The sequence below is a fragment of the Mandrillus leucophaeus genome, unplaced genomic scaffold (assembly GCF_000951045.1).
Source record: "Mandrillus leucophaeus isolate KB7577 unplaced genomic scaffold, Mleu.le_1.0 Scaffold428, whole genome shotgun sequence".
In the NCBI taxonomy this organism is placed as follows: domain Eukaryota; kingdom Metazoa; phylum Chordata; class Mammalia; order Primates; family Cercopithecidae; genus Mandrillus; species Mandrillus leucophaeus.
In genome coordinates this window covers 1,305,941-1,321,349 of record NW_012104565.1, presented here as the reverse complement: position 1 = coordinate 1,321,349, position 15,409 = coordinate 1,305,941, and the positions used below count along the sequence as shown (strand labels likewise).

Below are 15,409 nucleotides of genomic sequence, written 5' to 3'. Positions count from 1 at the left end.
TGAGTGCGCCGAGGTGGGCCGGGCCAAGCTGGGCCGGGCAGCAGGGGCAGTGTGGAGCTGGGTCGGGCAGTGGGGACACCGAGAGCTGGGCCTCTGTCTGGCTGCAGGGATGGTTAGAGGCCCCCGTGGCCTAGCCCCAGGCAGCCTCCTGAGCCAACTCCGGGGCTTTGCAGGACATGTGGCTCATCGAGGGGGCCCTGGAGGTTCACCTGGGCGAGTTCCACATCCGGATGAAAGGTAACAGGGCTGAGAGGGGTTGGGCGGAGGCCTTTCTGGAGGCCCTGAGACCTGCTGAGGGGCGCGGGAATTGGCTAGAATCCCAGGAGTGTGAACCCAGCCCTGGCTTTTGCATCCATGTGACATGTGACCTCTGGCAAGTCCCACCCCTCTCTGAGCCTGGTGTGAGGGCCCAGCACCCTCCTACCCATTATCCATCATGATGGTTTTCCCCTCCCCCCATCCTCACCCCACTGAAACTGAAAACCTATACTCGGGGGACCCCCATCGAGGACGTGTGGTTCCAAGTCAGGGACAGTGGAAGGCAGAGGGGAGACTGGCCATGTCTGTGTTCCAGGCTTGGTGGGCTACGCACGCCTCTGCCCCGGAGACCACTATGAGGTACGGCCACCCTCCGGGGTCAATCCTCAGGGCTCCCCACCAGGTCTTTGGGGGACGGGAGCTGCTGAGAACCAGGGTTGCAGGTGGGGCTCTGTCTGGCAGGGAGGGCCCTGGGCGGGCAGCAACGGGACACCCATCTGGGCTGACGCGGCCCCTCTCGGGCTGGTTCACAGGTGCTCATGCGTCTGGGCCGCCAGCGCTGGAAGCTCAAGGGTCGGATCGAGTCAGATGACAGTCAGACCTGGGATGAAGAGGAGAAGGCCTTCGTTCCCACGCTGCATGAGAACCTGGACATCAAGGTGGGGATGGGGCCTGGGGGCGGGGCTGGGGTGCCTGGGTGCTCAGCTCAGACACCACCCTCCAGCCTCCACCCCTAGGTGATGGAGCTTCGGGGCCTGGGCTCGCTGGCTGTGGGCGCAGTGACGTGTGACATCGCCGACTTCTTCACGACACGGCCACAGGTCATCGTGGTGGACATCACAGAGCTGGGTACCATCAAGTTGCAGTTGGAGGTGCAGTGGAAGTGAGTCCCGCCCAGCCTGGGGACAGCGGAGGCCTGGCCGGCTGCCCCTGGTGGCCTGACCACACTCTAGCCCTGGGTTCCTGCACCAGCCTCCACCGAGGGTGTCCCCGCCCTCACGGGTCCTCATCTGTCCCTCACTCCTGCCCCTCAGTCAGGTCGAGGCCTGGACCTTCTCTGCAGCCCCTTCCTGCCTTTCCGGTTTTGCTTCCATTCTTGCTTCTGAACCCGACTATTAAAGCCTCAGGGAAGTTTGCGGGGGACACTTTCCAGGGCCTCCACGCTTGGCTCCTTGAAGGAGGCTCACCTCTCCAGGGAGGCCCTCCTTGCTGCTCCCACCCCCTCATTCCTGGCCGACCCTGGCTGCCCCCCAGGCCCAGGGCTAAGCGGTCACCTGCATCCCCTTCTCGGCTGCAGACCCATGAAGCCCATGTCCGTGAGATCATTCCCTGGAGCCCATGAGCGTGCCCATGAGCGTGCCTGTGAGCGTGGTGGGCTCCAGAGCTCTTTGTTCTAAGGAAGCCTTGCATTTCCAAGGCGTTCCCTTCCTCCTCCTTGGTACAGGGGCAGCAGGAGGGAGGGCTGAGGAGCCTCGTCTGCTCTGTGCTTGCTCTGGCCAGTCAGGGCTGGTCTCTCTCCTCTCTCCCTAGGGTGGGTGTCTGAGCTGGGGGTCACAGAGCTGCTGCCCTCTTCCCCGTGAACTGGGTGAATTCTGGTGAGCGACCACCTGCACCCTCAGGGTCCTCACCTCTCTGGTAGGGCTGAGAATACCTCTTGCCCAGAGGCCCCTGAAGTGTACAGGGTAGTGGGCAGCTCAATGCCATCCAAGCCTAGGACCCAGGGCGCCTGCGGGTCTGCAGATACCCCAGGCAGAGAAGCGGGCACTTGCAGAGCCTCTGAGCTGTAGGACTTCTGGTCAGGCCAGGCCCAGGTGCCACGAGCCAGGCCTTTGTGCAGATAATTACGAGCAAGTTTCTTTGAGGCAGGAGGGTCTACAGGGACCTACCTGCTCCGAGTGCAGGGCTGGACACAGGCCAGGCTGAGCATCACTTGCCTCGGTGCTCCCATGCGCTCACCTGGCTTCCCAGCCTTCCCTGTGCATGTTCCACATGGAGGTTCTTCTGTAAGGGCGCCCCTTTTACAGACGAGGGGTCTGAACTGAGTGTCCCCTGCTCATTGGCTGAGCTTCTTAAAGGGGCCTCTAACTGGGGGTGTCCAGTTGTTATTGGTGGAGGGTCTTGACAATGAATTGTCCAGGTCCTTGGCGTTTTGAACAAAGACTTGAACAAAATGTACAAAAGTAGCAGAGGAATGAAATGCAGGAATGAAGCAGCAGGGCTTTATTAAAGCAAGAAAGCAGGTTGGGCACGGTGGCTCACGCCTGTAATCCCAGCACTTTGGGAGGCCTAGGTGGGCAGATCACCCAAGGTCAGGAGTTTGAGACCAGCCTGGCCAACAAGGCGAAAGCCCGTCTCTCCTAAAAACACAAAAATTAGCTAGGTGTGGTGGTGCGGGCCTGTAGTTTCAGCTACTTGAGAGGCTGAGGCAGGAGAACTGCTTGAACCTGGGAGGCAGAGGCTGCAGTGAGCCAAGATGGCACCACTACACTGCAGCCTGGGCGATAGAGCAAGACTGTCTCAGAGAAAAAAAAAAAAAAGAAAAAAGGCAAGAAAGCACTCTGCAGGGTGGGAGTGGGCCCAAGCATGTGGCTCAAGGGCCTGGTTACAAAGTTTCTGGGCTTTAAGTACCCCGTGTGAGGTTCCTATGGGCTGCCCCTTGTCTGGATAAAGGATTTGGTCTGTGGTTAGAGGCTGAGGTGGATGGCACCCTATGTAGATAGAGAGATGGTCCTTGTTTTGCCCGTAGCCCATCCAAGGCATCCTCCCTTTCCATCTGGGCCGTGTGGAGGTGGGAGGGCTGTGGGGAGCGTTTCTTTTGATCCTTCAGTGTGGGGAGACGGGATTTTTCCTTTTGGGTTAGCTTTAGGAAGATTGCGTTAATTGGCAATTCTCTGTCCTTTCAGACCTTGGTGTCCTTCCTTGATTTAGCATACATTGGCCTGAGGTTTCTGCCTCCAGATCCTGCTCTCCTGCTCCTAGTCATTGTCCCTCACCATCTGGCTCAGGGCCCTCAGGGTGGTCAGAGGCTGAGAAATTTTTTTTTTTTTTTTTTGAGACAGAGTCTCGCTCTGTCGCCCAGGCTGGAGTGCAATGGCGTGATCTCGGCTCACTACAACATCTGCCTCCCAGATTTAGGCAATTCCCCAGCCTCAGCCTCTCAAGTAGCTGGGATCACAGCTGCCCGCCACCATGCCCAGCTAATTTTTTTGTATTTTTAGGAGAGATGGGGTTTCGCCATGTTGGCCAGACTGGTCTCAAACTCCTGACCTCAGGCGATCCACCCGCCTTGGCCTCCCAAAGTGCTGGATGACAGGCGTGAGCCAGTGCGCCCGGCCTTGAGAAACATTTCTAAAGGGGTCGAGGCCATGTAACTTGGAGTTCCTAGGCTGCATCTGTGACCATGTGCAAGGCCCTGGCCTTGGAGACCCAGGCCTCCATTTCCTGTTTTTTTGTTGCCCAGACTGGAGAGCAGTGGCATGATCTCGGCTCACTGCAGCCTCCACCTCCCAGGCTCAAGTGCTTCTCCCACCTCTGCCTCCTGAGTAGCTGGGACTACAAGCGTGCATCGGTCACCACGTTAGCCCAGCTCATATATTCATTTTTTGTAGAGATGGGGGTTTTGCCAGGTTACCTAGGCTGGTCTCGAACTCCTGAGCTCAAGTGATCTGGCTGCCTTGGCTTCCCAAAGTGTTGGGATTACAGGTGTGAGCCACCGCACCCGGCCCATTTCCTCTTAAATCCGTTAAGTACAGTGATGTCTGAAGAGTAGCCAAAGCCTTTAGTGATCTTTAAGGCTTTGGAGTCAGAGAAATCTCTGTGTGAATTCAGTTCCATCTCGCGTGGTTGGTTGTGACACTGCCCTAAGCAAGTCACCTATCTCTCAGAGCCTTCCTTTCCTCCCCTGTAAATAATTTTCCAGGCTACAGAGGGCTGTCACTGGGGGTGGAAATAAGGATTTGTGTAAAGTGTTTAGTAGAGGCTGGGCTCAGTGGCTCACGGCCTATAGCCCAGCACTTTGGGAGGCTGAGGCAGGCGGATTGCTTGAGCCCAGGAGTTCGAGACCAGCCTGGGCAACATGGTGAGACCCTGTCTTTACAAAAAATAAAAATCAATTTAAAAATTAGTCCGGCATGGTGGTACATGCCTGTGGTCATAGCTACACAGGAGGCTGAGGCAGGAGGATTACTTGAACCCAGGAGTTCAAGGATGCAGTGAGCTGTGATGGCACCACTGCACTCTAGCCTGGGAATCAGAGCAAGACCCTGTCTCAAAAAACAGTTTAGAGCAGAGTTCCTTGCACACCATCCATGCTATTATATTGTAGGATGAAGACCATCTACCTGTGTAACCTGTGTAACCTGGGCCGTCTGGGCCTGAGATGGCCTCTGGGCACTGATGGCATCCTGGCCTTCTGTTCTCTCCTCCAGCCCGTTTGATACTGAGAGCTTCCTGGTGTCACCCAGCCCCACAGGCAAGTTTTCTGTGGGCAGCAGGAAGGGCTCCTTGTACAACTGGACACCCCCGAGCACCCCCAGCTTCCGGGAGAGATACTACCTGGTGAGTGGGCCTTCCCCGGGGCAGGGCTGCTGTGGTCACCCTGGGATGGGGGCAGCACGCGGGGGCTGGGCTGAGCAGTCTGGCTCTCCCAGACATGGCAAGCCTCAGGCTCAGCCTCCGTTTGGGGTGATCCTGGGTGTTCTCTTGTGCGCTTTCTTCCTCTGCTGCTAGCCTCCATCCCAGCCTGGGTTCTGGGCTTGGCTGGTTCTTCAGAACATCTGCAATGGGCTCTCTGGATGGTTCTACCACCCCAGCCATGGCCTTGGCCTTAATATATACGTTTCTAGTAATATTACTTGACAGAGTGCCTAGTAAAACATCTCTTTCCCGTGATCTCCATGGATCAGGGTCCCCTCCTTAATGCCAACTCCTGTAATCAGTTTCTTCCATATTCTTCCAGAGATAGCAATCCATCTACTAGCAAGTGTATGCACCTCTTTCTTTTTTTTTTTTTTTTTGAGATGAAGTTTCGCTCTTGTTGCCCAGGCTGGAGTGCAGTGGCGCAATCTCAGGTCACTGCAATATCCGCCTCCTGGGTTCAAGCGATTTTCCTGCCTCAGCCTCCTGAGTAGCTGGGATTATAGGCACACACCACCACATCCGGCTAATTTTTGTATATTTTTAGTAGAGATGGGGTTTTACCATCTTAGCATCTTAGCCAGGCTGGTCTCGAACTCCTGACATCAGGTGATCCACCCACCTCAGCCTCCCAAAGTGCTGGGATTACAGGCATGAGCCACCGTGCCCAGCCCTCTCTGGACTTCAATTTCTGTATCAGAGAAGTGAGAATAACAGCACTGCCCTTATGGGATTGTTGTGAGAGTTAACTGAGTTAATGAACACCAACCATTATCATTGGTTCAGCTGATGAGAGATAAGCGTTCGTGTCCATGTACCCAGATTCACACTGTGGCACTGTATTCACCACCCGTGTGGCCTGAGGACCTCTCCAAGGTCAGGGCAGTGCCACCCCCATGGGGCGTGGTGAGGGTAATGCGAAGGCCCTAGAGAAGGGCCGGCAACCTCAGAATGCTTAATGACCGTTGCTGCTGTTTCTATGGTGTGTGTATCGGGCCCTTCATTCATACATTCGTTCATTCATTCATTCACTTCACTCATTCAAAACTAGGCTGGGTGCAGTGGCTCATGCCTGTAATCCCAGTACTTTGAGAGGCTGAGGCAAATGGATCACCTGAGGTCAGGAGTTTGAGACCAGCCAGGCCAACATGGTGAAACTCCGTCTCTACTAAAAATACAAAAATTAGCCAGGCGTGGTGAGGTGCCACTGTAATCCCAGCTACACGGTAGACTGAGGCAGGAGAATTGCTTGAGCCCGGGAGACAGAGGTTGCAGTGAGCTGAGATAGTGCCACTGCACTCCAGCCTGGGCAACAGAGCGAGACTATTTCAAAACAAAAAAAATGAAATTATATGCTAGGCTCTGCTCCACGCCAGGCAAAGACTGTGCCCTCAGGGAGCTGAAATTCTACAGGGGAAATAGATGATACCAAAATCCGACAAGTGCACAGTTCAGCCCAGGGGAGTAAGGACTGTGGGAGACAGCAGGAAGGGAAGGGGCCCACTGGGGCCAGGTGGAAGTTGCCGCTTAAAAAAGGCTGTCCAGGGCGGGTTCTCAGGAGAGGTGACACCTAAGTAAGGTCCTGAGGAGGCGAGGGCACAAGCCGTGAAGGCACATGGGGAAGAGTGGCCAGAGCACAGTCAGTGCAAAGGTTCTGAGGCAGGCACATGGGGCCCAGCCCACAGGGCATGAGCAACAGTCAGGAGGCTGCTGGGAGTGAGTTGGAGGCGGAATGGAGGATAAGTGCAGAGAGGGGACAGGGCCTTGTCTGCACCTCTGGGATGCTGGTCGCCTGGGCAGGCCTCAGTCATCCTGAGAACACGGGCATGCGGAGCAGGTGTCTGTCAGGGGAAGCCCCTCTGGGGGACTTGCTGTGGTCCCTGGGGTGGCTGGTGAGGCCACTCCTGTGTCCCCTCTCCAGTCTGTCCTACAGCAGCCAACACAGCAGGCCTTGCTACTCGGTGGCCCAAGAGCCACCTCCATCCTCAGCTACCTGTCTGACAGCGACCTCCGGGGTCCCAGCCTAAGAAGCCAGAGTCAGGAGCTGCCTGAGATGGACTCCTTCAGCTCTGAGGACCCCCGAGACACGGAGACCAGCACGTCAGCGTCCACCTCAGATGCGGGCTTCCTGCCGTTGGCCATCGGCCCCCACGCCTCCATTGAAGAGGAGGCCCGGGAGGACCCCCTGTCCCCAGGTCTCCTGCCAGAGACGGCCCACCTCTCGGGAGGCCCATTTGCAGAGCAGCCCGGCTGGAGGAACCTAGGAGTGGAGAGCCCCAGCCTGCCACAGGGCTCCCTGTTCCACAATGGCACAGCCCCAAGTAGCCAGAAAGGCCACGAGGAAGGGGCAACCGGGGACAGAGAGGAGGGACCTGGCGTGGCCCTTGAGGGGCCTCTGCAGGAGGTCCTGGAGTTGCTGAGGCCCACGGACTCCACCCAGCCCCAGCTCCGGGAGCTGGAGTACCAGGTCCTAGGTTTCCGGGACCGGCTGAAGGTATGCCCATCCCACCCTGGGCGGCGGCCCTGCTTTGCTGATGGCATGGTGACTGGGAGTGGGCTCTGGGGCCACACAGCCTGGGCCGGCATCCTGGCCTCATCCCTGCGTGACCTGGGTAGGCCATGTCTCTGTGAGCCTTGGTTTCCTCATCCGGCAAGTGGGGATAACAACAGGCTTCATGGGGCTCAGGAAGAGTCTAAGAGTTCAGAGTAACAGCTCAGCACATCCAGCCAGAACCTGGCCCGTCTCTCACCTTCTGACCTGGGTGGGTGGGGCTGTGGCTCGTGGCTACAAACCCAAACTTGGAGTGTTGTCAGGGTCAGAGCTGGCTCCGTGGAAGGCCCCACACAGTTCCGCTTGCCTCATCCACGCACCCCGCACCGAACCTTCTCCTCCACAGGGCTCATACCCCAGGGCGTTCTCAGTTCACAGGAGGGCTCAGGTGGCAGGTGGCTTTCAGAGGCGCTGACCTGGGCAAATTATTATATTCCCCTCTTGTGTTTACACAAATTTGAATGTACATAAAATGTATACCACTAGTACCTATTAATACATCTATTAACTTAAGGGCATCCTTCCCTGGACACCCTCTTTTATTTTTTATGTATTTATTTTTTGAGACGGAGTCTCACTCTGTTGCCCAGGTTGGAGTGTAGTGGTGCAATCTTGGCTCACTGAAACCTCCTCCTCCCAGGTTCAAGCGATTCTCCTGCCTCAGCCTCCCAAGTAGCATGGATTACAGGTGCACACCACCACGCCTGGCTAATTTGTGTATTTTTAGTAGAGATGGGGTTTCGCCATGTTGGCCAGGCTGGTCTCAAACTCCTGACCTCAAGTGATCCCCCTGCCTCAGCCTCCCACAGTGCCGGGATTACAGGCATGAGCCACTGCACCCGGCCTGGACACCTTCTTTTAAATGGCAACTCCCACCGGGCCCTGGCAAGCCCATCCCTTCCTGCTCTGTGTTCCCGCGGTCCTTATGCCCTCAGATTGGCTGTGCACTTCTCTGATTTTGCTGTTTTCTGTTTTCCCCTCTTTTGTGTAAGATACACTTTGGCACTGAAATAGTTAACAGCTCTCTTCAAACACATTTTATCGCTACCCACACCTCCAACAGCACAGGAGAAACAAGTTTCATTTCTCACTTTATATCCATAACTTTAAAAATATGTTCCGTTTACCACTGCTATGGTTGTTAAAAAGGACCTGCCTAAAATTTCCAGAAAAAAATTTAAGAAATAATGTCACCTTTTTTGGTATTTTATGTTTTTCGTTTTTCTTGAGACAGGGTCTCACTGTGTTGCCCAGGCTGGAGTACAGTGGTGCAATCTTGGCTCACCGCAACCTCTGCCTCCTGGGATCGCACAATCCTCCACCCTCGGCCTCCTGAGTAGCTGAGGCTACAGGCACACATCACCATGCCTGGCTAATTTTGTTTATTTTTTGTAGAGACAGGGTCTCACTTTGTTGCCCAGGCTGGTCTCAAACTCCTGGACTCACACAAGTCTCCCGCCTCAGCCTCCCAAAGTGTTGGGATTACAGGCTTGAGCCACGGTGCCTGTACCTTTTTTGTACTTTTTATTATTATTATTTTTTTTTTTGAGACGGAGTCTCGCTCTGTCACCCAGGCTGGAGTACAGTGGCCGGATCTCAGCTCACTGCAAGCTCCGCCTCCCGGGTTCACCCATTCTCCTGCCTCAGCCTCCCGAGTAGCTGGGACTACAGGCGCCCGCCACCTCACCTGGCTAGTTTTTTGTATTTTTTAGTAGAGATGGGGTTTCACCGTGTTAGCCAGGATGGTCTCGATCTCCTGACCTCATGATCAGCCCGTCTCGGCCTCCCAAAGTGCTCGGATTACAGGCTTGAGCCACCGTGCCCGGCCTCTTTTTTGTATTTGAGTCAGCATGCACATTTGTCACATACTTGTATTTTGAAAAATTACACCCGATTTACATAAAAATGTTAATGCCGCAATAATGTAATCATTTTAAACATCTTTGAGGAACTTTTCTTTTTTTGGCAAACGAAGTCAGAACAATGCAAATTGATTACAGACCGTGGTTTTTAGTTTGACTTTCTGGAGAGAAATTACACACACATTTATGCAAATCTATGTGTATATGAATACATTATGATGCTGGGCGCAGTGGCTCACGTCTGTAATCCCAGCACTTTGGAAGGCCAAGGCAGGTGGATTGCTTGAGGCTAGGAGTTCAAGAGAAGCCTGGCCAACATGGCAAAACCCCATTTCTACTAAAAAGACAAAAAAATTAGCCGAGCGTGGTAGGGTGTGCCTGTAGTCCCAGCTACTTGGGAGGCTGAGGCAGGAGAATCACTTGAACCTGGGAGGCGGAGGCTATAGTGAGCCAAGATCGCACCAATGCACTCCAGCCTGGGCAACAGAGCAAGACTCTCTCTCAAAAGAAAAAAAAAATCGTGCGAGTGCATACATACACACACACACACACACGATTTATCCTCATTCTTCGTGGATTCTGTATTTTGAAATTCATCTACTTGCTAAAATTTATTTCTAACCCCCAAGTCAATACTCGAGGCGATTCCAAGTGGTTTTTGGGGCAGGGCAGAGTGATAGAAAATCTGAGCGGCTCGAAGCGCACATTCCCAGCTGAGGTCAAGTGAGGCAACGCTTTGCCTTCCTGTTTCAGCGCCCAAACGGTAAACAAGCTTCCTCATGGTCTATTTAATGCCATGTTTTTCAAGTTTTTGTGTTTCTTGTTGACGGTTTCACTGTTTAAATGCCTCCCAAGCCCAGAGCTTCAGTGCCGGCTGGTGTTCCTCAGTCCAGGAAGCCTATGAAATGCCTTACGGAGAAAATGCGTGCTAGATGAGCTTCCTTCAGCCATGAGTTGTAGTGATACTGGCTGTTGAGTTCAATGTTAATGAATCAAAAATAGCCTTTTTTTTTTTTTTTTAAATGGAGTCTCACTCTGTTGCCAGGCTGGAGTGCAGTGGCACGATCTCGGCTCACTGCAACCTCCGCCTCCTGGGTTCAAGTGATTCTCTTGCCTCAGCCTCCCTAGTACCTGGGGTTACAGGCACCTGCCATCATGCCTGGCTAATTTTTGTATTTTTAGTAGAGATGGGGTTTCACTATGTTGGCTAGGCTAGGCTGGTCTTGAACTCCTGACATCAGGTGATCCACCTGCCTCGGCCTCCCAGAGTGCTGGGATTACAGTCGTGAGCTACCACATCCGGCCAACAATAGCTATTAAATAAGGTGTCTTTAAACCGAAAGACACATACAAGGTTCTGTATTGCTGTGTTGATAAAACTGCTGTGACCAGAGGTTCACAGGAACCAAACCCAGTATCTCCCTTAGGAGCAGTGGTTTAGCTTTAGCTGTATGTCAGACCATGTGTATCCATTTTTTGTTTTCAGGTTTTTTTTTTTTTTGAGATGCAGTCTCACTCTGTTGCTCAGGCTGGAGTGCAGTGGCGCAATCTTGGCTCACTGCAACCTCTGCCTCCCCAGTTCAAGCAATTCTCCTGCCTCAGCCTCCTGAGTAGCTGAGACTACAGACCTGTGCCACCACGCCTGGATAATTTTTGTATTTTTAGTAGAGATGGGGTTTCATCATGTTGTCCAGGCTGGTCTCGAACTCCTTACTTCAAGTGATCTGCTCGCCTTGGCATCTAGAACATTACTACCTTGACTATTGAGAATCAACAGTCTATATGCATGTGTGTATTGATACGCACGTACATACACATGTATGCATATATTTTTGCATTGGAAAATGTGATCTCTGCAATTAGCCTTGCTATTCCCTTCATCCTCGAGATTTTCTCTTTGGGCTCAATGGTTAGGATCCTGGTTTTGCTTTATGGCTTCTGCTTGGGCTGTGCCGTGACTGCAGTTTGTGTTGGACAAGGCCTGGGTGGGGTGTGCTGGGAACGGGGGCAGGGACCAGCCCTGGAGCCAGCCACGAGTTGGGGACAAGACAGAAATCTCCAGGGAGGGAGCTGCCACTGGAGGCTCTGGTGACTTGACCAGTGGTGGGGTGGTGGCTCCAACACTCTCCGTTAACCTGTTGGGGAGAGAAACCCAACAGGGTGGAGGAACCTGGAGCCCACAGGCCTTTGAGCCTCGTGAAGAGGCGTTTGCCTGACCTACACTATGTATTTAAAATACTTTGAAATTTGTTGTTGGTATTTCAAAACTGGGCAGTTTCCCATACAAATCCATGTTTTAGGGTTTTCTTAGAACTGGGCAATCTATGAGCGTGGCCGCCTCTTAGGGGAGGCACCTGTGCTCCTGCCTCCCCGGTCCCTGCTGGGGCCACTCACTCACTCTTGCCATTGGGGGTTTGAGATACAGGGGAGGGTTTTCAGATCTGTCTCCCTCAAGATTCTGCTCCTACCTTGTCACAGGCCATTCAGGAGGGACTTTGGGGGGTGCCATGCCTGATGCCATGCCTTGGGCCAGCGGCTGGGCTTGTGCTGGGGGATGGTGTGTGGGATCAGGGCTCAGGACCGGACACTGCCCAGGTCTGCCGTGAGGCCCCTGAACAGTGTCCCAGTCGGATGGGTGGGGCCCGGTGCTGCCCTCACGTCTGGCCACTTCGTCCACAGCCCTGCAGAGCACGGCAGGAGCATGCCTCGGCCGAGAGCCTGATGGAGTGCATCCTGGAGAGCTTCGCCTTTCTCAATGCCGACTTCGCCCCAGATGAGCTATCCCTGTTTGGGGGCTCCCAGAGTCCCCGGTGAGTGCACCTCCTTCCAGCAGTAACCCAGTGGCCAGCACTCCCACCGGGTGACCCGAGCCCCACATTTCCTGCTGGCCTCCCGGTCTGTTTCTCCCACTCTCCTTGGCTCAGCTCTTGTCACTCTATCGTGCACCCCTCCCCACGCCATCCCCGCACATCCCCCACTTGGCTCAGAGCTGGTCCTCAGTGACCATGAAGTGGGTGAGATCATCCCAGCCTTGCCCTGAGCCTTCTGCTCCAAGGAATACGCTTTTATTATTACTTTTTAAACCTTAAAAAATAACCACCGAGTATATAGAAGTTCTTTGAGGTCAGGCACAGTGGCTCACACCTGTAATCCCAGCTCTTTGGGAGGCCGAGGCAGGCGGATCACCAGAGGTCAGGAGTTTGAGACCAGCCTGGCCAACATGGCGAAACCCCGTCTCTACTAAAAATACGAAAATTAGCCAGGCATGGTGGTGGGTGCCTGTAATCTCAGCTTCTTGGGAGGCTGAGGCAGAAGATCGCTTGAACCCGGGAGGCGGAGGTTGCAGTGAGCCGAGATCGCACCACTGCACTCCAGCCTGGGCGAAAGTGAGACTGTCTCAAAAAAAAAAAAGCTCTTTGCCCTCTAACCAAGGTGCAGCAGTACCCAGTGCCATTCCCTCTGTCCCACCGCAGGGCCCACACCTCCCATGACAGCTTCCCTCGAGGCTACACAGCCTCACCTTCCCCACCCTCCGAGGGCTTCTGCATCCACATCTCACCACGTGGAAGAGCGGGGGCTAAATTCCTTCTCCTCGCCTCTCACAGTCCCATGGGCCAGTGTGGGATTTCGTGCCACACTCGCTTCCGCCCTTCCTGAGTAGTCGTGAGTGGGTCGGGCAGCAGGTCCAGCCTCTACCACGGAGCGGACTTGGTGTGAGGTGCTCTTGCCCACCATATTTCATGCACCCCTCATGGTCTTGAGTGTGGGGCTCCTGCCTCCCTTGACAGATGAGTCAGCTGAGCCTGGGGGAGGCAGGCTTGTCCAGCGCCACAGAGCTGGGATTAGTTGGAATTGTCTTCTTACCTCCACGAGACATCCTGGAAGACGACTTCCCGCCCTGCCTTCCCCAGGCCCTGGGCCACACCGTCCAGCTCTGTTTTGAGTTGCTGCCGCCCTTTGCTCCTTTCCCCTTCCTCCTCGGTTGAACTCCCTGAGACCTGGAGTGGGCCTCCCTGACCTGGGGCTCTCTGGGAAGGGAGGGTTCCCCCTACCCTCAGAGGGAGCTGAACTGCTAACCGAATGGTCACCCAGTTCTCAATTCAACTCAGAAAGGACCGGCCCCTGCCCCCACCATCATCACTGAAAACGTCATCCAGGGAACTCACAGCCGGTGCCCCGGAGCTGGACGTGCTGCTGACGGTACACCTCCGAGTCTGCAAAGCTCTGCTGCAGGTGACTGGGCTAGGGGACTTGTCAGGGAGGGCAGACAGGGGTTTGGAGTCCTCTTGGCAAAGGGCTCATCTTGAAGGTAGTGGGAAGCATCGTAAGGGGTGACAGACCTGCATCCTGGAAGCCCGTGAGACTGAGGCTGTTCCCCAGTGGAAGAGGCAGACCAGGGTCTGGGTGAATACTCCTGTGGCTCTTATGCAGCCCAAGCCCTAAACCAAAGGCTGTGGTGGTGACTCTTTCATCTATAGATGCCAGAACCCTAATGCAAACTGGCTCAGCCAAGAGGAAAATGTATCGGCTCATGGCATTGAAAGCCTCAGAGGTAGGCTTCAGGCCTGGCTGGATGCACGGGTTCAAATGCTATCAGGACTAGGTCTCTCTCAGTTCTGCTTTGTAATGTGGGTTGGCTTCACTTTCAGGCAGGTTGGTCCTCCTTCTGGCGGCAAAGGTGGTCCCTGGCAGCCCAACCTGCATCCCATTAGCTCAGCCACCTTGGTGAAAGGGGAATCCTCAGATGACAGTTAGGGAGCTGCCCCCAGGGCAGAAGAGGTGGGCACAAGCAGGTGGGAGCCAGAGTCGTAACGGCTGCCCTCAGCGGGCATGTTCCATGCTAACCTGGAGCATTGTGGGCTGCTTCCCAGAAACTGGCCTCCCCTAATTTATCAAGGCTGGTCCAGGAATGCCTGCTGGAAGAAGTGGCACAGCAAAAGCATGTTCTGGAGACACTTTCTGTCCTTGACTTTGAGAAGGTCGGCAAGGCAACATCCATCGAAGAGAGTAAGTCGCTGCCTACCACCCAGGGGCTGCGTGTGTGAATGGCGCGCGGGGACGGGATCAAAGCTCGGGGAGCCTCTTCTCCCTTCCTAAGAGCCAAAGTTACTCAGGGCCCAGAGTGGAGGCTGTGGCTGGGCTGGGCTCAGAGATACACACTCTTTGTGGGGAGATAAGGGAGGCAGGTCTTGGAGCTGCAGCATACTCTTCAGTCAGCTGTGTGACTCTATAGGCAAATGATTCACCTCTCTGAGCCTCTGCTTCCCTATCTGTATAGGAGGAGGGAACTGCATAGGATTCAGTGGGCTAACCCTAGGCTACATTCAAGGTGCAGAATGTGCCCTCAAAGAGTAGTTGTGATCCCGCTGTGCCTCTGCCCTGTGGGACCTCCCCTCTCAGAAGGCCAGGTTCCTTGTCCGTAAGGAGAGGCTGGTGACAGCAGCCCCTCCCAGGTTGTTGTGGGGACTGCAGGTGGTGGCCCTGGTAAGATGCTTAGAGCCAAAGCTGTTCATGTGTCACATGGGAATGCAGGGAAGGGACCTCGCATCAAGCCACACCGTCCTCCCCACCCCCTCAGGTCCCAGTGGAGGGAAACCTCTGGGGTCCTTGTGACGTGCTCTCCCCGAGCCACCATTCAGTTTCTGAACTGGGGCTTTCAGTCATCCCACAGGCCTCGCGGAGGAAGGGGTGCCTGAAGCTCTGGAGAGGGTGCACAGGGCCTGGCAGAGTCCTGTCCTGCCCGGCCACGAAGCTGCTGAACCAGCTCAAGAAAACCTTCCTGCACAGAGTCAGAGGGAAATACCCGGGACAGCTGGAAATAGGTGGGTTCCTTCCTGTCCTGTCGTCCCCTCCCACAGAAAGGCTGTATTGAGTCTCCAGGGCCTGCAGGGTGGCCACAGCTGGCCTCATTTCAGCCCTGTCTTCGCCTCTGAGTGTCTTCATGCCATCAGACGGAGGAGGTTTCTCAGCTTCAGTGCAAGTCGCTGCCCTTTCACTGGGCGAGAAGGGGCCTCCACCTGGGGCCTTCTGAGCAGTCTATGGAGCCCTGAAGCTGCGTGCAAACCCTGATGGGCCAGTGTATTTTTCTTTTCTTTTTCTTTTT

At 54.8% G+C, this 15,409-nt stretch overlaps 1 protein-coding gene across 1 annotated transcript in view; it reads left to right on the top strand.

Annotated features, from left to right (window-relative positions):
• The window catches only part of FAM65C (family with sequence similarity 65, member C), a 131,098-nt gene that overhangs the window by 99,159 nt on the left and 16,530 nt on the right, over window positions 1-15,409 (top strand). Inside the window, exons 7-16 of the mRNA XM_011993226.1 lie at window positions 174-237; window positions 575-618; window positions 792-917; window positions 996-1,141; window positions 4,686-4,815; window positions 6,815-7,387; window positions 11,986-12,116; window positions 13,416-13,539; window positions 14,178-14,313; window positions 14,967-15,128. Coding sequence (XP_011848616.1) covers window positions 174-237; window positions 575-618; window positions 792-917; window positions 996-1,141; window positions 4,686-4,815; window positions 6,815-7,387; window positions 11,986-12,116; window positions 13,416-13,539; window positions 14,178-14,313; window positions 14,967-15,128 — 1,636 coding nt within the window. The remainder of the gene's footprint in view (window positions 1-173; window positions 238-574; window positions 619-791; window positions 918-995; window positions 1,142-4,685; window positions 4,816-6,814; window positions 7,388-11,985; window positions 12,117-13,415; window positions 13,540-14,177; window positions 14,314-14,966; window positions 15,129-15,409) is intronic.